At 43.5% G+C, this 20,577-nt stretch overlaps 1 protein-coding gene across 2 annotated transcripts in view; it reads left to right on the forward strand.

The window, feature by feature from the left end:
- LOC146273438 (plexin-A1-like) overlaps positions 1-20,577 on the forward strand; it is a 159,491-nt gene that overhangs the window by 110,522 nt on the left and 28,392 nt on the right. For both annotated transcript variants that reach the window (XM_084704296.1, XM_084704297.1), the window contains exons 11-15: positions 7,981-8,077; positions 10,540-10,730; positions 17,164-17,315; positions 19,590-19,713; positions 19,957-20,093. In XM_084704296.1, the coding sequence (XP_084560422.1) occupies positions 7,981-8,077; positions 10,540-10,730; positions 17,164-17,315; positions 19,590-19,713; positions 19,957-20,093 (701 nt within the window). The remainder of the gene's footprint in view (positions 1-7,980; positions 8,078-10,539; positions 10,731-17,163; positions 17,316-19,589; positions 19,714-19,956; positions 20,094-20,577) is intronic.

The following is a 20,577-nucleotide window of genomic DNA, read 5'->3' on the forward strand; positions in this document are numbered from 1 at the left end:
GTCCGAAAGTCCAATCTCTTGTAGTGCTTTTGAAACCCTGTCTGATCTCGAAGCTGCTTCTTAAAGTAGGACAACACCAGACGGACGAAGATAAATCCTCTTACTTCTCGGTACACCCCAAGTAGAATCTCATCAGCATTGAGCCTGAAGTCCTCTCTTTGGGAATCCACATCTCCCGTCCAGATTAGAGTTTGAGAAGTGATCTTGTGCAACTGCGTCGATTGTAGCACATCCAGTTACTTGGGATGCGATTTGGATGATGTTTCTTGCCCCTTCCAGTCAATGTGCTAGTGTCTCCACATGAGCAACTGCCAGAGAGAATCCACCTCTTCTGCCTGTTATGAATGATCTATTAACGTTATAACACATTATAAAGGCGTTGAAGTAGCAAAGTCATGTTGAATTCTGTAGACGGTTGGTCACAAACACCTGCTGATGAAGTGACTTTCATTGGGCTATGTTCACGAATGTGTAACTGGGTAGCTGTTTATCCAAGCCTCTGGAGTACAACTACAAAACCAGGAGTTTATGATCTGTTAACAGAATAAACAACAGAACCAGGAGCTTATGAACTGTTAACAAAATAAACTGCAGAACTAGGAGGTAGGAGTAGTAGAGGTAACTGTAGAAAGTTCCTAGGGGTGCTGGCTGGTAGGCTACTGTATTAAATACATCACTTCTATCTGAGGAAAGTCAGTGCTTTAGACATGTCTAATGACTGAATCCATATTGCGCCCTGTATTTTTTTACTGAGATGAACAGAAGTCACAAACACAAGGCATTATGAGTATATTATACTAAAGCAACGTTAGCATTTTTTGACAGCATTAGCAGGGGCTTCTGTTGCTTTCTGATGTTGATTCTGGTATCGATGGCTAATCGTTAGTACCAGCACAGTATTACAATACCCAGTATTTCTGAAGGCAGAGTAATTAGCCTAGCGACAGCACTGTCTCTCCAAAGTGGCTCCTTTTTATTGAGTGTTTACAGTAGCAGTCAGCACTAATCAGAAGCACTCATCAGCTCAGGCCAAAAGCTGTATTTCTCTGTGTGATGGCTCTGCTGGAAACACAGTAGAAAGTAGTGGTTATCTGTTTTTATTTTTGTTGCTGTTTGGACTCCTTCCTCAGGTATATGGGTGCAGTTGGGGTGGGAATGTAAGTTGTACTATTACTGCTGTTGGTAGTGAAGACTTACAGTAATAGACAAGTTCTAGAGCAACCTATTTGGCCTAAACTTGTCTGAGCGCATGAATGAAGTTAATCTGTTAATTATTTAGATAACTGCTGTGCTTGATACAACCTTATAGTTATGAAGGCCTTTTTATATTAATATAACAAAATGAGCCAAGAAGTTGATTCTTATTTTGAATGTACACTTTTCACTGCTGCATTCCTTGAATCATTGCATTGAAAATGGAAGCTTATATCTTGTAACCTGGGTCATGGAAAGATATAAAACCATATTTTACATAAATAGAGAATGGTCTGTGTGCATGTGTGTGTGTTAGCATGTATATTTGAACAGATCTCAGGCTGTTAATGAGTGAATTTACCAATATGCATGGTGTGTATGTGTGAGTGTATGTGTACACCGGCCATGTTTGAACTATGATTGCCCTGATAATTGTTTTGGTGTGTTTCTGTATCGTTTATGTTAGCTCACTGTTTCCTCTGCGGTTTAAGGACTGCAGAATTATGGTTCCAGGATGGTTAACACCTAAACATCTCGGCTATAACCTCAGTTAATCTTCAAACGAGGCCAATTTACTGTTCTTCAATAGGATCTAATCCCAGCTTTAGATCAAATGTCCTTACCCACTGTATCTTTTACATAGTGCAGCATGTAATGTAACACCATTTCCTCCTCCCTCCAAGGAACTTTAACATGACCTTGTCATATCGGCTGCATGTTAACCTCGCAAGATATTGGTTTCAGACATGACATGTCTATTTCAGTGATTAATATCAATTATCTTTCTCATACACAAAAAAGACATGCAAATAAAATAAATCATCTACTGTGTGCCCAGATTGGAGAAACAGTTTACATTTTAAACTGATATTGGATACAGTAGTTTAATCTACAGATGGTGTCCATCTAAAAGAAAACAATCCTTTGGTGGGATAGATAATAGTCTGAATCGTATTCAAGTGTTAACCTGCAGTTTTCCTGGATAAAGGGTTATGGTGACTGGAAAACAAATGTTCTTTGAGGTATGTTTATATGTACTCTACTTTGTATACAATATCTATTGGCATAGTTGAAAAGAACAGAAAGTGAAATCACAGCCCCATTGATTTTCCATTTTGTGTCATTTCTACAACCATCCAAACACTGTCACACATTGCAAACCCTCTCGTAACAAGAACCAAAACAACAGAAACTCTCCTGATTTCATGTGTTGATGGTATCCAGACGTCCTCCTCTCCTGGGCCAAACAGGCTTTGAGCTTAGTGGTGAGCTCATGGGAGTGCCGAGGTCATGGGAGCTGGTAAACAGTGCAGAAGCAGCCAGAAGAAGGAGGGTCACGCTGACTGAGTGAACACAGCTGGAGAGGAAACCACACTGTCTTATTCACACACCTATCTCTCTCTCTTCTCCACCTCTTGGCTTCTCTTCTTTTCTCCACATCTCTCTACAAAGGTAGATGACAGAGGAGAGAAGGAAAAATTCCAGGAGAAAGCTTTATGATATACTATCAGGGTGGTGGACATTTAAAACCACAGATGAAGAATATCAGTGGCTGTATGTACTCACAGGTACACACACTCACAGCCACGTACAAACACCATGGGAGCTAGTGATTGAGAAGATACCAGGAGAAGGGATAGAGGAATGGAGAGGTAGGAAACTAAAAGTGTAGTGGGTATAGAATGAGAGAAGGATAACATTTAGAGGAGAAAAATACATTTCAAACCATTCCTTTCCAACTGTAAATGAGAAGGGGATAGCCATTGAGGAGGAAGAAAGAGCGATAGATGTATGGAGGAAACAAGAGGTCCGTGGAAAGCGAAGGAGGCCAAGTGTCTTCAGGGGTAGTGGTTATTATCCACTGCATGGGTCTAATGGTGTCAGACGCCCCTGCTGTGTGCGCGTGTCTTTGTGTGCGCTTGAATGTGTGAGCTTCTATGGTTTGCTTTACCCACTGGAGAGCCTATTCATCTAGACCAGAAGGCTAGGTCAGACCAGTTTCACCTCTTTAAAATGCTTTCCCATTACAGGATAACCTACTGCCTTGTCTAGCACCCTTGAGACATAAACACGTTTTAATACATTGCATCTTATTTATGTTATTATATCATTTGCTTGTAAACCTTTGCCTATCTAAGCCTTAGCATTTGACCACAGGAATATATGGTAGTATCCGTCTATAGGGGCCTCAGAAAGGTCTGACTTATTGTACATGCACGGACACACACCACATTAAAACTGATATCCATTAGAGTAGCATGCAGGATAATGAGATCTCAGAAATCCACATCTGTATTTGTGACAACCCATCCCCTTCACACAAACACACACACACAAACTGAAGTAGGTGCTGCAGATCATAGCATGGTGTGGTCTGGTGTGACATGGTGCAGTCCAGGTAATGAGAGATAAACACCAGAGATGTTTGTTAAACAGAAACACACACACACCCTTTTAATGGTTTATATGTCGGTGTGTGTGAGGCATGAGAGAACGAAACCCAGAGAAAGTGCATGAAAGTTTTTGTGTGTGTGTATTTGTAGGCTATAGTTGGTCAGAGAAAATAGCGTGTTTGTTTTCATGAGAAAGATATAAAGACAAATAGAAATATATCAATAAACACTTCCCATAAACTCTCAGTCCCTCTCTTTTCAACTTTCTCCTCCGCTTCTCACAACCACTGTTACTGCGGCTCAGCCGGCATGGCCCATGTCTTCTCTCCCTGACATTCACCTCCTCCCCACTCCTCTCATTTCTGCACCGCTCCTCTTCTCGTCACTCACCCCCTCGCCACTCATCTCCTTTCCGTGCCTTTCCTCGTCTCTCCTCGCCACTACCCTCTCGTTTTCTCCCTCTCCCACTATTGACAGGTGTAGCAGTGCCTCTCCCACACCCTGTCCTAGGTAAATAAGAATTAATTGCTGCCCATCTATCAGCATATGGCAGCTTTGCTTCCTCTCCCTCCCACCCTTCTTCCCTATCTCCCTCAAGTCCTCTTCTCTTTCTACCCATTTGGCACTCTTTCACTCTCCCGTCTTCCGTCCCTCACTCCTTTCTTGATCTTGAGCTCCCATATTACACCTCTCACCCCACTTTCCATTTCCCTTCTCCACTCGCTCCCACTTCATCCTATCTCTTCCTTACCTCTCAATTCCTCCTTCAATACAAGTTTGGGTGTGCTCCTACGGCAATAATAAACAGAATGCAGACCACCAGGCAGTATAAGGACAGGCCTGTCAGAAGGAGTTAGTGTGAGTGTGTTATCGTTTAGGGGAGGTAGCATTTGAGGGGGGCTGAGAGACACTGTCCATGCCCACACTGCTTTATACACACGCCAGGCCTGGGTCATTTATTTTAAATTGGAAGCCACATTTAAATATGTCCATGCCATCATGGTTCTAGTAGCAAAATGCTAGAATAATGCTAGGTCATTGTTGGCATATCAATCACTATCCATTGGTAGTTATCATTTTGACTACATAAGACTACAAAACAAGACTTCCACAAAGGGTGAAAGCAAAAATGATTTACGCCAAGCACTGATTTGACTTTTAATGGGTAATTTGACAAATGTTCTAATTATTTGCAAGGTAATATATTTCCTCTGCATAAGCTTAATTTCAATTTGACCAGAATGTAAATTGAGGAGTACATTTTTGCCATGGTTTTGCCCTGGACTACCGTACTGTAGACTGCACCACACAGCGAAAGCGGCACTATTTTGGGGGTCTGAAGCAAGCACTTTTCAATTGCTTTTAGTTATTGTTATCAATAAACCGGGCTGATGATAAGCCTCCCTTAACTTGCTGCAGCCGTGTACCAATCCTGTTAGATTAGCCCCGATTAGCCCTCAGAAAAGACTCACATTATGAGTCGGAGCTAATTCCATAGCGGCTGACCTCCATAGTAATCCTATGGTGGATTACGACTTAATCCTCGATTAGCCCCTCCCATAATATCTACGCACACCCGCTCATGATGTGGGGAATTGTCTTGGAAGTGTGTATTGTCTCTCTGTGTGTGTGTGTGTAACTGCTGTTTCATATCAAGCAACTGTTTTGCTGAGTTTTGTTGGTGGCCATGAAGTTGTGGCCCTCCTCCCCACGGGGTTTGGGAACATTCTGATTTTCAAGCTATGGCAGCTAGCTCTGTTACAGTAGTGGTAAAGGAATTTGGCTAAGGGGGAACGCTAGCGATTGGTTATGGCAGATCAGAGTGGCTTGGGGCAGATCCAATAGTTTTAAACTTCAACAGAGTACCCACCTATAAGGAAGTCAACACTTGTCAATCGAGCGCGGCCAGACTCTCTGTACAAATGAAATTTACGAGAGTCTGTTTAGGACCAGGCTAGGTCTCTATGCCTTCTAGTGTAGTTATTTTAGATAGGCCCTTGAACATGTTATTGACATCTGGTTTCATAATTTTTTTACCGAGCTCTGCTCATGTTTGGTTTTTTTTCCCCACACATGCAAATGCAATGACAGTTCAACTGTACATGGCCTACCTGTCATTGTCACTTTGCTTACATGTGTGGGCTGAAAAAGGGGAGACAGAGTAAGAGAGGGAAAGACAGGCCGTGAGTATGAGAGAAATGAGAGAGTCAAGCACTCTGACCTTACAAGACAATCCCTATAAAACGGTGCTCTATCAGAATCTACAACGTAAATAAACCATGTGTTTGTGACTTTTACTTCCCAGGCCTTATTGTGCAATGGGGCTGATAAATGTTTTATACTCTTTTGGAGCAGCTTAGGGGGATTGGTGTTTCAAGTCATGGCTAAGACCTTAACTCGCAGCCCCACCATTTCCTGCAACACACAAACACACATCATTACCCCTGTGATTAAAAGCATGTTGTGGCCTATTCTGCCCCCCTTCTGGGGGTCTTGTTTTTGTTTGCATCTTCCCTCAGATGAAAAGGTCTCTACATCCCCTCCCAACACACGACCACTGAGGTGATAGTTTTGGCAGTCCATTTGTGTGTTTTTGGGGTGACGCTTTAATTTGTTAATCAAGAAAATAAGGTCAGCGTTCCCCGTCTTCCTGGTTATGATCTTTAGGGGGTCATAGTATCAGAGTTGGTTACATTTGACATTTGACCCTTGTTTAAAGTCCCCTTCAAGAGTCCCATTAGTTGGCGCTAGTTTTTTTCTTTTCTCTTAGACCCCCCCCCTTCCTTTCCTTGCCATCTTTTCTCTCTTCATATCAGCACATACTGCCAGACTGACTGGGCACATACTCCCAGACTGACTGGGTCTCAAGGGAAGAAGAGGGAGGAAGGGAGCGAGGGGATGAGAAAGGGATTGTGCATGGAGGAGGAGAGAGAAAAAGAGAGTTAGGGCAGAAAAAACATTCATAATGCTAGTATGTAGAACAAGAAGTGCATGTGGTCATTAAACACACGTGTGCCTGCGCGTGTGTACATGTTATACTGATCTCTTGGACCTGGCCCCTTCCATATGGGTGTGTGTTTAGGGCTGAGGCGGCCTGTCTGTCCCAGACACAGTCCAGACTTATCTGGTACTACAAGAACTTAAACCACCAAGGGTGGAAGGGTAAGGGAGAGAATGGAGAGAAAGGAATGTGGACCAAGCAGTAGAAAAGGAAAAGATGAAAAAGAGTGGGAGACATGCAGTAGAAACGGAGGGAGGTCAAGCCGGACATGTCAAATAACGAATTGGAAATGGCAATTTTACTTGCCTCACCTTCCTACTGCTCCTCATGCCTCGACTGTGCCACGTAGCTCAGGATGTTAATGAATGATCTCCTTTTATGAGGCCCTCCCACACCCATCGCTCTTTGACTATCAACAGTTCTCTTTTTCCCTTGTGTTTCTGTCTCTTTTTCTAAATGGTACCAACTTCTCAGAGTTGATTTTTCAACAGAATACTCCTATGATCTGAATAACATAATGAGACACAGGAATTAATAGGAATAGGAACTAATTTTGTTGCCGTTAACCATGAACATAAGCAAGAACCAAAATTTACAACACCAGCACAATGCCAGGACTAGAATGAATCGACAAAACAAACGTTTTGAGCCTGCAACACTGCTGGGCTATGTTGTTTTCTGGCAACCTAGCAGTAGCAATACTCCATCATCCCCTAGGGCTGCCGGTCTGACACTTTATTGCATTATTGTATTATCATCTGTACATTAGAGGTTAACACTGCTGTCTGATGCCCCAGGGTTACTAAAGATGGTGATACTGACCTTCCTGTGTGTGTGTGTGTGTGTGTGTGTGTGCACGCGCGTGTGTGTGTGTGTGCGTGCGTGCGCGCGGAGAAGTGTGTGCTGTGCATGCAGTTGTTTGTATTCTCAGTGAGGGCCAAAGACATGTGTCAATGTACGTGTCTGAGAGTGTCAGCTCGTGTGATGGTGTGAATGTGTCATTATCTGAAAATGAAATGCTGAAGATATCTATTGGGAAAATGATTGATTAACTAAGGGACCACAATAACAGTCATCATCTATGCAGTGCAACTGAATTCTGTTGTCTTATTGGTCTTAATTACAGAAATATAAAGAGGCTATCGTTATTTCATTTTAAAAGAGTCACACCGATATCATAATACAGTTCAACTTTGCAGTAAATTACATTGCAACTCTCTATTGGTTTAGAAAATGGAATAAAACAAATTAACCATGACTGAATACTTCACTGATGGTGTACACCTCTCAATGGACCTGATAATCCAATGCCACATATATTCCAACTTGGTGCTTTGGCATAATCGGTAAACAGTGTTATGAACTGTGTCCTGTTTGTTTTTATCATTCCAGTATAACTACGAGGGCAACGACATCAGCGACCTGCCGGTGGACCTGTCCGTAGTGTGGAATGGCAACTTTGTCATTGATAACCCCTATAACATCCAAGGTAAGCCAGGAGTGAAAGTTTGTGGTTTACCAAAGGTTCAAAGCCGGTTGACCATGTTCAACAAATGATTTAGTCATTTTCAAAGTTAAGGTTAATCGGCGCTTTTGGATTTTTTGTTTGTTTTCTGATTTTTTTTCATGTGCTTTGACGAGTGGAAACAGACCTTTGTGTGCTGTCCACATGATTCCAAGTGTATGATTGTTAAGTGCAAACTGAAACTGTCCAATGTAATGTGCTGTCAGACTTCAATATTTCACAACACATACAGATTGTAGGATACTGTAGTCACCTTTTCAAATATCCCATCTTGGTTTTATCTATGAGACGTCATTAGCTTTCACCCCTGGGAATAGGAGCTTCAAGGAAATCGGCTCGAGCAGTATGACGGTTCAACCAACCTCAGTTTTAGTCACATCTACCAATCCATTAAAGATATGTCCTCTCCTGGACAAGCTGTCTGCCTCCACTAAAATCCAGTAAAAAAAAAAAAAACTGGACATGCTCGCATTCTTAGAACTTTCCTCCAGTCTTAACCCGGCGTACAAGCCACATGAGGTAAGCCTGGACTTAGGAAAAGGAGGGCGTGTAGTTTGTAGCTTTATTTATTTTATATTTTTTGTAAGCCACTGCTGCATAGTAAATCATTTATGGGGTGACCGTATGGGGCCCTCTGAAGAACCTCAAGTGAAGAACTGATATTTTCTCCCTTGGAGGCAACATGTTACATACTTGATCTAAAAGCTTCTGCAGACTTTACTCAACCAGCCTGGCCATCACTAGAGTGAGAAAGAGCAAAAACACACTGCAACGGAGCACTCCGATTTGTGTACATGGCAGAGGTGCGTTGCATGTGTGAGAGACGTGTGAGAATTCCCTACATCGGAGAAAAACACAGACCATGTGTTTGTTTGCGTGGTCATACTGAAAATTAGTAGGACCATTATTTCTGTTCACCATATATTAATGAGCTAGCCACTGTAATCAAGATTAGATTGTTGCTATAATACTTAAACAATTGAGAGGGAGGGAGATAGTTACTACAATGCACTGTAGTCACTGTAATATTATTGTTGTATTATTTTTGTTAGGTAGTACAGTACAGTATGTCTTTGTTCACCACATCTGTTAGCAAGAGACATAGTTCCTTTGTGATGCAGCTAGTAAATACATATTGTTGAAATATGCACTTCTGATCCTTGATCTTCTACAAAAATGTGTATTTGCACTAGTTAATGTTGCTTTGGATAAAAGTCTCTGTTAAAAGAATAACATGTAATGTCAAATAAATAAAAATAGCATTGTAGTCATATATGGGATACAATGCTGTACATCCACGGCATGAAAAATACTTTATCAATCATCAGTCTAATATTTAAAGTCAATCCCCCTTTTAAAACTATTCCAAAAAGGGTGGTGTGTTGGCATGAGGACGTAAGGATGTAAATAATTAGGACTTTCTAGAATAAATAGTCCCTTTGCTTGGGGCCTTTAATAAGAATATGCTCTTAAATGAAATAATGTTATTTTTATTTAATAATTATATTCCCCCCTTTAATATTGTTGACTTTGTAAATTAATTGATTAACTTTCCTATGAACATTTACCAAGAAGCAACCATACTGCACCCCTGAATGATATCCATCTTTGTCCCACCAGTGTGTGATACTGTATCATTCCATATCTGTGTTGCTGCCCTGAGGAAGAAATCCAACACACAGCATATCTTAGTCATTCTCTAATCCTCCTTTTTCTGTTTATCTTTTTTTCTAAGATAAACATCTAGTGTCACCACAGTGATGCACCTTTGTTTTAACGGTGATATGTTAATGTTATTAAATCACTCAATTAGGGCCGCAATCATTTGCACTGGGTTAACTTTAAAAGCAGCAGCGTGACCAATAGGATTTTGGAGAAGGGATATAACTATTCTCCTCAGAATTCCCCCAAGCCCTGTTTTAGTTTTGGGATGAGGGATAAGGATAAAAAAGAGAAAACAAAATTCTCATGTTTTTAGTTAAGGGGCTAGGGCACTTTGGTAACTTTGGAGTTTATTGGTTTTTCTTAAAGAATGCTCTTCATCACAAATGATATGATAGTCAGTGCATGTATAGTGCTTATCTGCCCTGCCTTTAAGCCTCAACCCTACCGTGTGTTGTGTAAAAGAATAACATTAATGATTTTTCTGTATTTCCTACCTTCTCCTCTTCTTTGTCCCTCTCTCACGCTTTCCGACCTCTGTCCCTTTTTTGTTCTGCCTCTCTTCCCGCTCTCGTTTGCGCTCTATAAACCCCTCTCCCTTTCCCTCTCTGTCTCCCTCTTTCCACCCTCCAACCTCTTCCTTCAACTCCCTCTCTCCCTCCGCCTCTCCATCTTCCATTTCCTCCACTCCCTTCTACCAATTTACACTCCACTCATTCCCCCCCCTCCACCTTCTCCCCCTTCTCCACCCATTGCCCCCCCAGCTCACCTCTACAAGTGCTACGCCCTGCGGGACAGCTGCGGTATGTGCCTGAAGGCTGACCCCCGTTTTGAGTGCGGCTGGTGCGTCCAAGAGAAGAAGTGCTCGCTGCGCCAGGAGTGCACGCCCCCCGAAACCAGCTGGATGCACGCCACCGCCGGCAACAGCCGCTGTGCCCACCCCAAGATCACCAAGGTAGGATGACACCCCTGACTTTCAGAACCTAAAAGTTGATTCTTTACTCCGTCTGTTTGACTAGAACACCTGGAGAGCTTTCTTATTGTCTAGTCGGGTTTGTTTGGTGAGCCAAACACTTCTCTGGGAACTCTGTCTGGCTCTCGAGTGCATCCCTGACGCGGTTTGTTTCTTGTGTGAACATAACTCAACCCAGGTATAGGAAGTGACCTCAACTGCTGTGCATTGTGGGTGAAATTTATTTAGTATGAAGACAACTATCAACTGTGTCTAAAGAGAGTAGCTACCTGTTGGAAATACACAGCCGTGATGGGCATTTACTGTCAGTGTCATGCAAAGACAAAAGCAAGATCAAACTAGTCTGACAAAAACAAGGTTCCATGATTTCAGACATCATGCTCTACTTTAGTTCTATTTAGGGGTAACATTTCCCCCCAATTCTGCCCAATGAGCAAGATATATTTTTAATAATGTCAGGCAAAATGTTTCAGGGGCCTGTATTTATTTAGAAATGTATTTCACAAAATCACAGAACAACATGCTGAATAGGTTTCCAGTATGTTAATGTTACACATTAACAGATATTCATCTACATAATAGTATAAAGTACATACCTGGGAGGCTGAATAGGCTAAATCAATATAACAAGCTAGCGAGTCCAAGCAAGTTACCGGTAAGCTAGTTCACCAAGCTCCTGATCTCATTCCACATCACTGAATCCATAGAATTTTGGTTGATATCAACATATTTAAAAATATGTTAAATTATATATATTTTGATATATAAGTCGCAGGACCAACCAAACTATGAAAAAAAGAGACTTTTAGTCTGGAAAATACGGTAATTTACAGGTGAGCCTCAAACAATACAAATAAAAGATGTGAAAATGATTGAGCGAGTCAAACAATACTTTACCCCCCCTCACCCAAACAGCAGCTGTGTTTGTGTAGAGGTATGGACGTATAGTCCTGACCTTGATCAAAAAGTGTAGAGTAGGGGATGGGAGTGGACACTGAGACAGAGGGTGAGGAGGAGGAGAAGAAGATGGAGGAGGAGGAAGGCACCGCAGAGACATCATGTCACAGATGGGCTGGACAGAGGGGGGAGACGCCACGACTTCACTGAACACACTGACATGATGAGGGATGAAGGGAAGGACTCAGACACCCTCCCCGTCTGTGTGTGCATGTGGGCGAATGTGTGTGCATGCGCGCAAGCTTGTGTGTGTGCGCATGCATGCGGGTGAGAAGGTAGCTGTATGTGTGAGTAGCCGTCTGTGTCTGTTAATTTACTTTTATTCTCTGTGTGTGTCTGTGATTGTGCGTGCGTGTGCCGTGTCAGAGTGTCTGACAGGCTCTGCGTGTCGAGGTGTCTAAACACCGTGGCGTGCCCATCTGGTTAACCATAGCGGTGGTCCTCGTCTCACTGTGACCCGGGTCATTGTCCCCACTGTGGCCCGCTGTGCTCGTCAGAGCGCAGAGTAGACACACGCGCACCCTGTGTTCGAACCAAGGGATGTGTTCTGGAAACAACTGTCTTTCTTTCAGTCTTAGAACTCTTTTATTTAAATATTTAGGTTTTCCATAGCCCTTCAAAAGCAGTGAGCTCCCGATTTTTTTCCCCCAATACAGAATCGTGCCCTGTCTCACAATCATTGTTAGACTTAGAGACTCTACCTCCCTTCCTTCCACTCCCTCCCTCTGGTCTTTTCATTCCATTTTCTCATTCTGGTTGTCGCACTCGGATGAAGCGGAGCCTTCTTTTTCAGAGTCTTGAGAATGAAATGCATATTTAAATATGCGTAAAATATATGTGCTATGTTATTGTTAGCCTGCTCGCTGCGTTGGAAAGGAGCGTCTCTCCTCATCTGCCTCTCAATGTGTCTCATGTCTGACACAGAGCCCCTGTTTCTGAATGCTTAATGGAGATATTGGATAATTGGGTCACTGCCACATAGATAAATCCGCTAGTCTTGCTCACGCTTCGGTTATCTCTTTGAAACAAACGAGCAGAGGCAATTGGGTTGTGTGTGTGCATGTGTTTTAGGTAAAAGCCGGGGTGTGTTTGTGTGTAGGTAAGGCAGTAGGACTGTGCTTGTCTGTTTTGTGGGGGTGTTGCGGGGTAAATCCTGGCCTAAGGGCAAAATGTGGTCGCAGAGTCCAAAAAACAGGAGTGAGATTGTAGGAAGAGGGTAAAGCAGACGAGAAAGTGAGTGACAGGAGGATAGGCAAACGGAGGGAACAAAGCCAAGACGGCAAGAAGACAAGGTCAATGAACTTGGGCGACACCGTCCACTTCATTTTGTGGAAGTGATCCTCATCATTCCACCTTTGACGTATTTCAATGTAGAAAATGTAATGTAAAAAACAAAAAAACAACAAAAAAAAATTACCTCCTTTTTTCACTTCCCCTTTGGAACTTACTAATACTCAAGCAACCCCCCCCCCTTTTGTATTAATATTACCATGCCTCCTAACCTTATTTGTCAAAAAACACAAATTTGGTTCCAGACTGAAGAGGTTTGGCCCTTTGTCTATCTGTGGGCTGCATTAAACATTTCTGGTTTTATTGTGTCCTGGTTTAGCAAGAACTGTACTAGAAATTCTAATGCTAAACCCCTATCAAGTGAACAACACATCCACAGCAAATGTCTGTTGACTTTAACCGAATATCTAACTATAATTTCTGGAATCTCTTCATGTCCGTCTGTGCCATGATATTCTGGAGAACAGGACATTGTATAAAGTTGGAAGTCGTCAGGTGTCTTGATCGGGACCAAAGAACATGTATGTGCTGCTGTTTGGTAAAGACCTACAAATGTTTAAACACAATCACCGCCATGTTTCACTTCACTAAATGATTGAGCCATGGATCTCAAGCCACCAACAGACACTGCAATATTATTTGCCTCTAATGGGCACTGCTCTAGGGTGCAACTACCGCTGACGGGCACTGAGCAAGTATTGGTTAATTTGTGGTTTTTCATGCCTGGTCCCGAGAGAAAGTGGTATTTTTAGATGGCCAGCAATATTTTCATATACCCCCAACATTCTACTATAGATTAATTGGTCTCCCATTCTAAAAAGGAAAACAAAAAGAAAACAACGTTCTCCCCTGAGACTTGTATTCATTGTAAAATACATCCACATACCGTCAACACACAAGCACATGCTAAACCTTGGAATAAATACACACAGACTCACACCCAACTCTAGCTCAACACATACAGTACAGTACTGTGTGTGTGTGTGTGTGTTTGTCTGAAGTATGCACCTAGTGTCACTTTCAGTGCACTGCCTCCACTGTCACAGTGTTGGCCTATGCTTCTGCTCGGCCACCATCATCCATCATCTAGCTGCCCAGTTCGCCAGGAGGATACAGAGGAACATCAAGACCACCCCTTGGAAACCAATTAAAACTTTGTTATTGTGTGTATGTATGTGCATGCCTGTGTATATGATTGTATGAACATCAGAGCTGCGTGGGGGGGAGCAAAATGCCTGTGTGTGTTTTTTGTGTATGTGTGACTGATTGGTCTGGAACTACTGCAGTGACAGACGTCTGATTTTCACTGCCCCAGCCTCACATGTTATGTTGAAATGTTAGCTTTTTGTTTAACATGGCTGGGTTAGCCTCACTCTCCCTGCTTTGCTTTGCCATTTATCTTTTCTTTACATCTCTCCTCCATCTGCAGAGACTAAGAGAAGCTTCCATCTTCCTTTCAAAGCCTCCCCATTGCTTTCCCTTAATCTCAGTCAATCGCTACCTTTCTCCTCCACTCACACTCTCCCATCTCCTTCTTTCTCAATCTCACTCCCTACCCCTCTCCCTCTCCATCTCTCTTTCCCTCTCTGACTCTTTCTCACCCACTCTCTCTTCCTTTTTCTCCCTTTCTCTCTCTCTCTCTCTCTCTAGCTCTCTCTCCCACCCATCTCTTCCCTCTCCATCTCTCTTTCCCTCTCTGACTCTTTCTCACCCACTCTCTCTTCCTTTTTCTCCCTTTCTCCCTTTCTCCCTTTCTCTCTCTGTCTCTCTCTCTCTCTCTCTCTCTCTCTCTCTCTCTCTCTCTCTCTCTCTCTCTCTCTCTCTCTAGCTCTCTCTCCCACCCATCTCTTCCCTCTCTTTTCTCTCGTCTATCTCTCATTTTACCTATCTCCCTAAGTCCCTCTCTCCCTAAGTCCCTCTCTCCATGTTTCTCTTCCATTCTCCATGTTTTCCCTCTCTCTCCCTCTCCTTACACCTTTTTCTCCTACCACTGCCGATGCTTGGAGAGGGAAAAAAGATGTCCCTTCTGTTAGATGGTGTATTGATCTGGCCCTAGTGATTGGACACTTGTTCCAGCACTGCCCCATCCACCAATGTGGTACAGGCCCAGAAAAACAGTCCCAATTACAACAGCTACAAATTGAAATGTTGCTTGTGTTAGATGAAGTAAATTGTGTTAAATTTTTATTCATAGTTTTTCTCTACTAATGCTCTAATGGAATTTAGTCTGTTTTCTCCGTTAACATTTCAAAATGCATTCCTGACTGCAACTGTCGAACAACATTATTTAAAGACTGCGTGTAACCACCAGTTTGATTCTGTGCCCAACCTTCACACATCCAGAATTGTTGGCACCCATCTTCCTCCCTCTCAGATCCCCTACCCCCTGCCCACTTTCTTTTTATCTGTTCTTTCTTAGCTATTTCTTTTGCTCTTTCTTTCTTTTGCTCATTCTTTCTCCTGTTTGCTTTCTTGGGCTCTCTAGTTCTCAATCTTTTTCTTGCTCTTGTTCTATCTTTCTCTCACTTCCTCCCTCTCTCTCTTTCCCTCTCCATTCTCTGAGTGGCCTCTCTTTGCCTCTGTTTTGAGTCACTCTCTTTCATATCACTGATAAGAGAGAGCTGGCTAGTGTGTTCCATCTCAGCATCAGCCTCTCCAGTTGTTACCAAGATCTTATCTCTCCACACACGCTGCCTGCACACTGATCCAGCACAATAGGCCCTGCACATTGAAACACACACAAAAACACACACAAACACACACACACATTCACACAAAGACAGAATTGTGCCAAGCTGAAACTGCAATTTAAAAGTGTCTCATTTCTTGCATGTGCGCAAAAGCATTGAGTCTTTGTTTCCTGACAGCAGTGCGCTTGATGATAACAGCAGGAGTGTTTCATTTGACGCCTCGTCCGTGCTCGCTGTTGTTCTTTGGAGAAAAAAAGAAATCCTCAGACAGAGAATCCATTTTTTCTTTCTTCACAGACATCTTTTTTTTCTCCGACAGAGCATCCATTTTGACTTCTTTGTGTGGCATACCACAGCTATGGCAAACTGCATGTGACTGCCTTCAGGAACTTTGTTGCTTGACTGCAAAGCAACAGTTTCTCTTGTGTGCGAGGGGGCAGAAGGGACAGATTGGGCCACAACCGCTGTCGGGCTCTTAGAGAAAATGACCTGTCATTTTAGCATTATGTCGTTCTAGCACAGACCACCCAACTCCGAGGCCTCAGTCACCAGTGTTTGTTTTAGTGCTGAGTCACGGCACACCTGTCGCCCGGACTGGTAGTCCGTTCCTCGGCACTAATTACATTAGAATGACCCTGCTGTGCGTAGGCACGCGCGCTTCTTCTGTCTGTCTCACGCACACACAAGAGCAGTCAAGAAGGGCAGCGGGATGGGTATATTTCCTGTGTGTTTGTGTTTGAAAGGGGCCAGGGCTGAGCAACAGTGATTATTCTTCATCTGCTTGGTGGGGGGCTGATAAGGTTATTGAGAGGTAAGCAGCTGAAGCTATGTGTATGCACGTGCGTACGTGTGTGTGTGTGTGTGTGTGTGTGCACGTGCATGTGTTTAAAAGACAAAAAGAAATATGTGCAATTTTTCTCCCAGTCCATATTTCACCGTACACGGTGAGGTCAAAAAGCCACCTTACACACGAACACGGCAAGGGGAGGGGTCAGAGACAAACAGACCTTCCCCTCCCCCCTTCCCTCCCCTCCATTACTAATCCAATTAACTGGGGCCTTAATCATGATAGTGATGAATTATGAGGACAGGGCCATTGTCTACGCTTGGGCCAAATGAATGGTACCGTGATTAGCAGAGAAGGGGCGGAGAAAACTTGGCGGTGGGGGGAGGCGACAGGCAGAGGCAGATGTGGGGAGTCCATTAACGTGCCCCTTTAGGCACAGTAATGAATGTTGAAAGTTCACCAAAAGAACCCCACTAACATAATTTTAAATTGGGGTGCAGCAGGGGGGGGGGGGATTTGTTTTTGTTAAATTTGTGTTTCAGGATCAAACTGGATTATGTTCAGATTCCCAATGACAGGTATCGAGCGCTTCAGGCTGCAAAGAAATTGACTGCTGACCCTTCTATTTAATCACAGTGGCGTGGCTTTTTCCTCACCCTTCTCCTCTGTCTCTCTCTCTTCCACTCTACAGCTGTTCCCAGAGACAGGGCCCAGACAGGGAGGTACCATGTTGACCATCACAGGAGAGAACCTGGGCCTGCAGTTCAAGGACATCCAGACGGGGGTTCGCATCGGCAAGGTCGCCTGCAATCCTGTAGAGGAGCAGTACATAAGTGCTGAGCAGTGAGTGTCTTTCTCTTCACTGTGTCTGTCTTTTTGTTTCGCTCCATCTAATCTCTCTATCTTTCTGATTTCTTGTCTTTCATCTTTCTCATTGATCATGTTTTCTTTTTTGCTGTATCCGTCTCTTTTTCTATACCGTTTCTCTCTCTCTTAGTCTCTCTTTTTCAATTTCTATTTCACATACACATATTTAAAAAATATTTCTCAACTGCGAACACTCCCCAAACTCTCTTCTTATCCTTCCCAAACCTCCAGACTGACAACTTCTATCCAACAGCGTAACCCAAAATCCGAGTAGTCAGTAAAGGAAAAGAAAGTCTGCAAATGGTTCAAACTCGCCGCCCAAGGTGCTTCAAACTTCCCTGGACAACTGCAGCTTGTTAAAGTAAACTGCTGTCTAGCTTTCATAGAAAGGAGAACCGCGTCAATCACTCACCAAGCGCTGCAGTATCTACGAATGATCTCATCCTAAAATATGAAAAAACATATCTTAGAAATGCAATATATTTAAACAAATCTTCAAATATCTCCCTCTCAACCACACTGCTCGTCACTTCCTGCCGTTTGACCCTGCCGACCCCATATCGGCACTCGCTTGTTGCCATGGTGCGATGGCATGCTTTCTGTGGTGTAAGCTGTAGGTAGCGATTAGCGATGGCCTGGGTCTCATCATGGCTGTCCACGCCCCCAGCTGTGAGCTGTAATGAAGGAGGCGGGCCAGAGACCACTTATCTGACAGGCAGGGTTGTAGGTCAGGGGAGGGCATGCGTTCTTGTCTCTAAGAGAGCAGTTTGAGCAGGTTTTGAGAGGGGGAGTTGGGTGGAGCTTAGGCTTTGTATTCACACGCAGTCCAATGTACATACATGCACTTGTTTCTTTATGGAGACAGGTGTGTGGGTATAATACAGGCGTATGCACTGTGGCAGTGCATGCACGCACCCACGTTCAAGTAGCAGCAAATGTAGTATTCATACAGATACTGGCAGTCACTTCAAAACCTGACAGAGATTCTATCTCTTCCTAAATGTACACGCACACTAGCTTCTTTCCCTCATACAGTTAAACTGTGTTAGCTTAGTGCTAATGATGCTAGCAAGAAATGCTCCATTTGTTCAATTGGATCTCCAGATATGTCCTAACCTCCCTTGTCATGGCTCATATACAGCCAGGTAAACAAAATGATAACAAGTGTGTGCCGTTTCTTCAGTGAACAGAGCGGTTGCCGTGGCCACCTGCAGGGAGGACAAAAATGAGAGGTGGGGGGGGGGGCGCGAGGGGGCGAGTTAATAACTCATCGACGTGGCGAGCGTATAGATGGGTAGGATATGAGCTTGTTCAATTCATCAGCCGCTCTCACTTAAACCCAGCTCTTTCCTCGCTCATGCTGTGGCGCTTTCTCTCTCTCTCTCTCTCTCTCTCTCTCTCTCTCTCTCTGTTTCTTTCTCTCTCTCTCTCTCTCTCTCTCTCTCTCTCTCTCTCTCTCTCTCTCTCTCTCTCTCTCACACACTCTCTCTCTCTCTGTCATTCGTTCTCTCTGGCTAAGTAACAGTCCCGTGTGTTTGTGGCAAGTGAAACATGAGGTGTGCGTGTGCATTCCTCTATGTGCGTTCGTGAGTGTGCGCGCATGCTCCCGTCTGTTCTCCGCGAGTGTGCTCTCGCCCCTAGGGGGCTACCCACCACCTCCGCTGACACTCCCCCTCATCGTCAATCACTCCTCAAATGGATTTTCGTTTGGCCTGCCTACTGCCCAGGGCCAAGTACAAGGCTTATGGTTTTATAATATCCACTAATGCACCTATGCAGGGACAAGATCAAGCCGCCCACTCCCTCGCACTCCAGGTGAAGTGGATATGGACACAAATGCTCTCATTAGGGTACAGCTATGTGACTGTGACTGGCAGCGCAAGGGGTGATTATCAGGAGTAGTATGGTCTGGGGCAAGGACAGGGCTGATAATTCGGTTGGCTATGGGCATGCAGTTGTTCTCGCTGTCACCTCACTTTGTTTTATCTTTTTCTCAATTTTGCTCTTGCGTCCTCTCTCTATTTCTCTCTCTCTCTCTCTCTCTCTCAAGTGATTCCTAATACCCTAATAATAAGTAATGTCAAAGGTGTTTCAAATGGCTAGTATTTAGTGGTTTTGACTTTTAGAAATGCCCCCCCCTCTTAATTTTTTTCCTCCCTTATCTTCTTTTCTTGTTTTGTAAAAAAGACTGCTATCCTAAATTTCTGTATAACTGTACCTCTCTCTTTCCCTCTATTCCCCTTTCATCAGGATTGTGTGTAAGCTGAATGACGCAACAGGTTACAGAGTTCAGGAAGCTCATGTTGAGGTGTGTGTGAGGGACTGCACACACCTGGACTACAAAGCCATCTCCCCGAAAGCTTTCACATTTGTGGTAAGTGTCTATCTGTTTGTGTCTGTCTATGTTCGAGTGTCTGAGCTAGCTAAGGTTCCTGATTATGGTACTGCATCCATCTCACCAATACCACAACAAATGTATTGCCTTCCAAAAAACAATATTATAAGCATCTTAAGTTTGCCTAAATCTTTATATGTATCTGAATACATCATTATTGCCTGAATACAACATGACAAAAAGCAAACTTACTTGTTCTGTCTTGTCTGGGTCTCTCCTCAGTCTCCATATTTCATGCGCGTGCAGCCCTCCAACGGCCCCCTCTCCGGGGGCACCAGGATCACCATTGAGGGGAGCCACCTCAACGCAGGAAGTGCTGTGATGGTCAAAATAGGACTCCACCCTTGCCACTTTGAGAGGTAAGAGGTGACATTTTATTTGGGGGGGGTCTTTGTTTGGTGGATATGGATAATAGGCGTAAACAGCCGGACACAGATATAGATCATTTGATTGGTTCTGCAGGTATATACTGGATATCTATTGGTTTCTTGATAAGTAAAATCTACATTTTAGTGTTAAACTAAATTTAAACATTATTTGCAATACTGCCAGTCATCGGTTTATGTAGTGGGAAAGACTGCTGGACTGTCATTGAGTTGCCAGCCTTACAGTTTGGTCTCATCACAAATGTCAACACGTGCTCTCGGATGGCGGTGGGTATGACTCACTGCTTAGAATATGTCAACATCCCCCCCAAAAACAACATATCCCCTTTCAGGGATTTTGTTCTCCGAATAGAGAGTGAAAGCAGTGAATAGAAAGCCCTTTTAGAAGTGTACCAGTGTACCGGTTGTCCTACAAATCGAACTACTGTCATATTCAGTCAAGGTTTCTTACAATCGG

Source organism: Hypomesus nipponensis, chromosome 9 (genome assembly GCF_054491055.1).
Source record: "Hypomesus nipponensis isolate SF chromosome 9, ASM5449105v1, whole genome shotgun sequence".
Lineage (NCBI taxonomy): Eukaryota > Metazoa > Chordata > Actinopteri > Osmeriformes > Osmeridae > Hypomesus > Hypomesus nipponensis.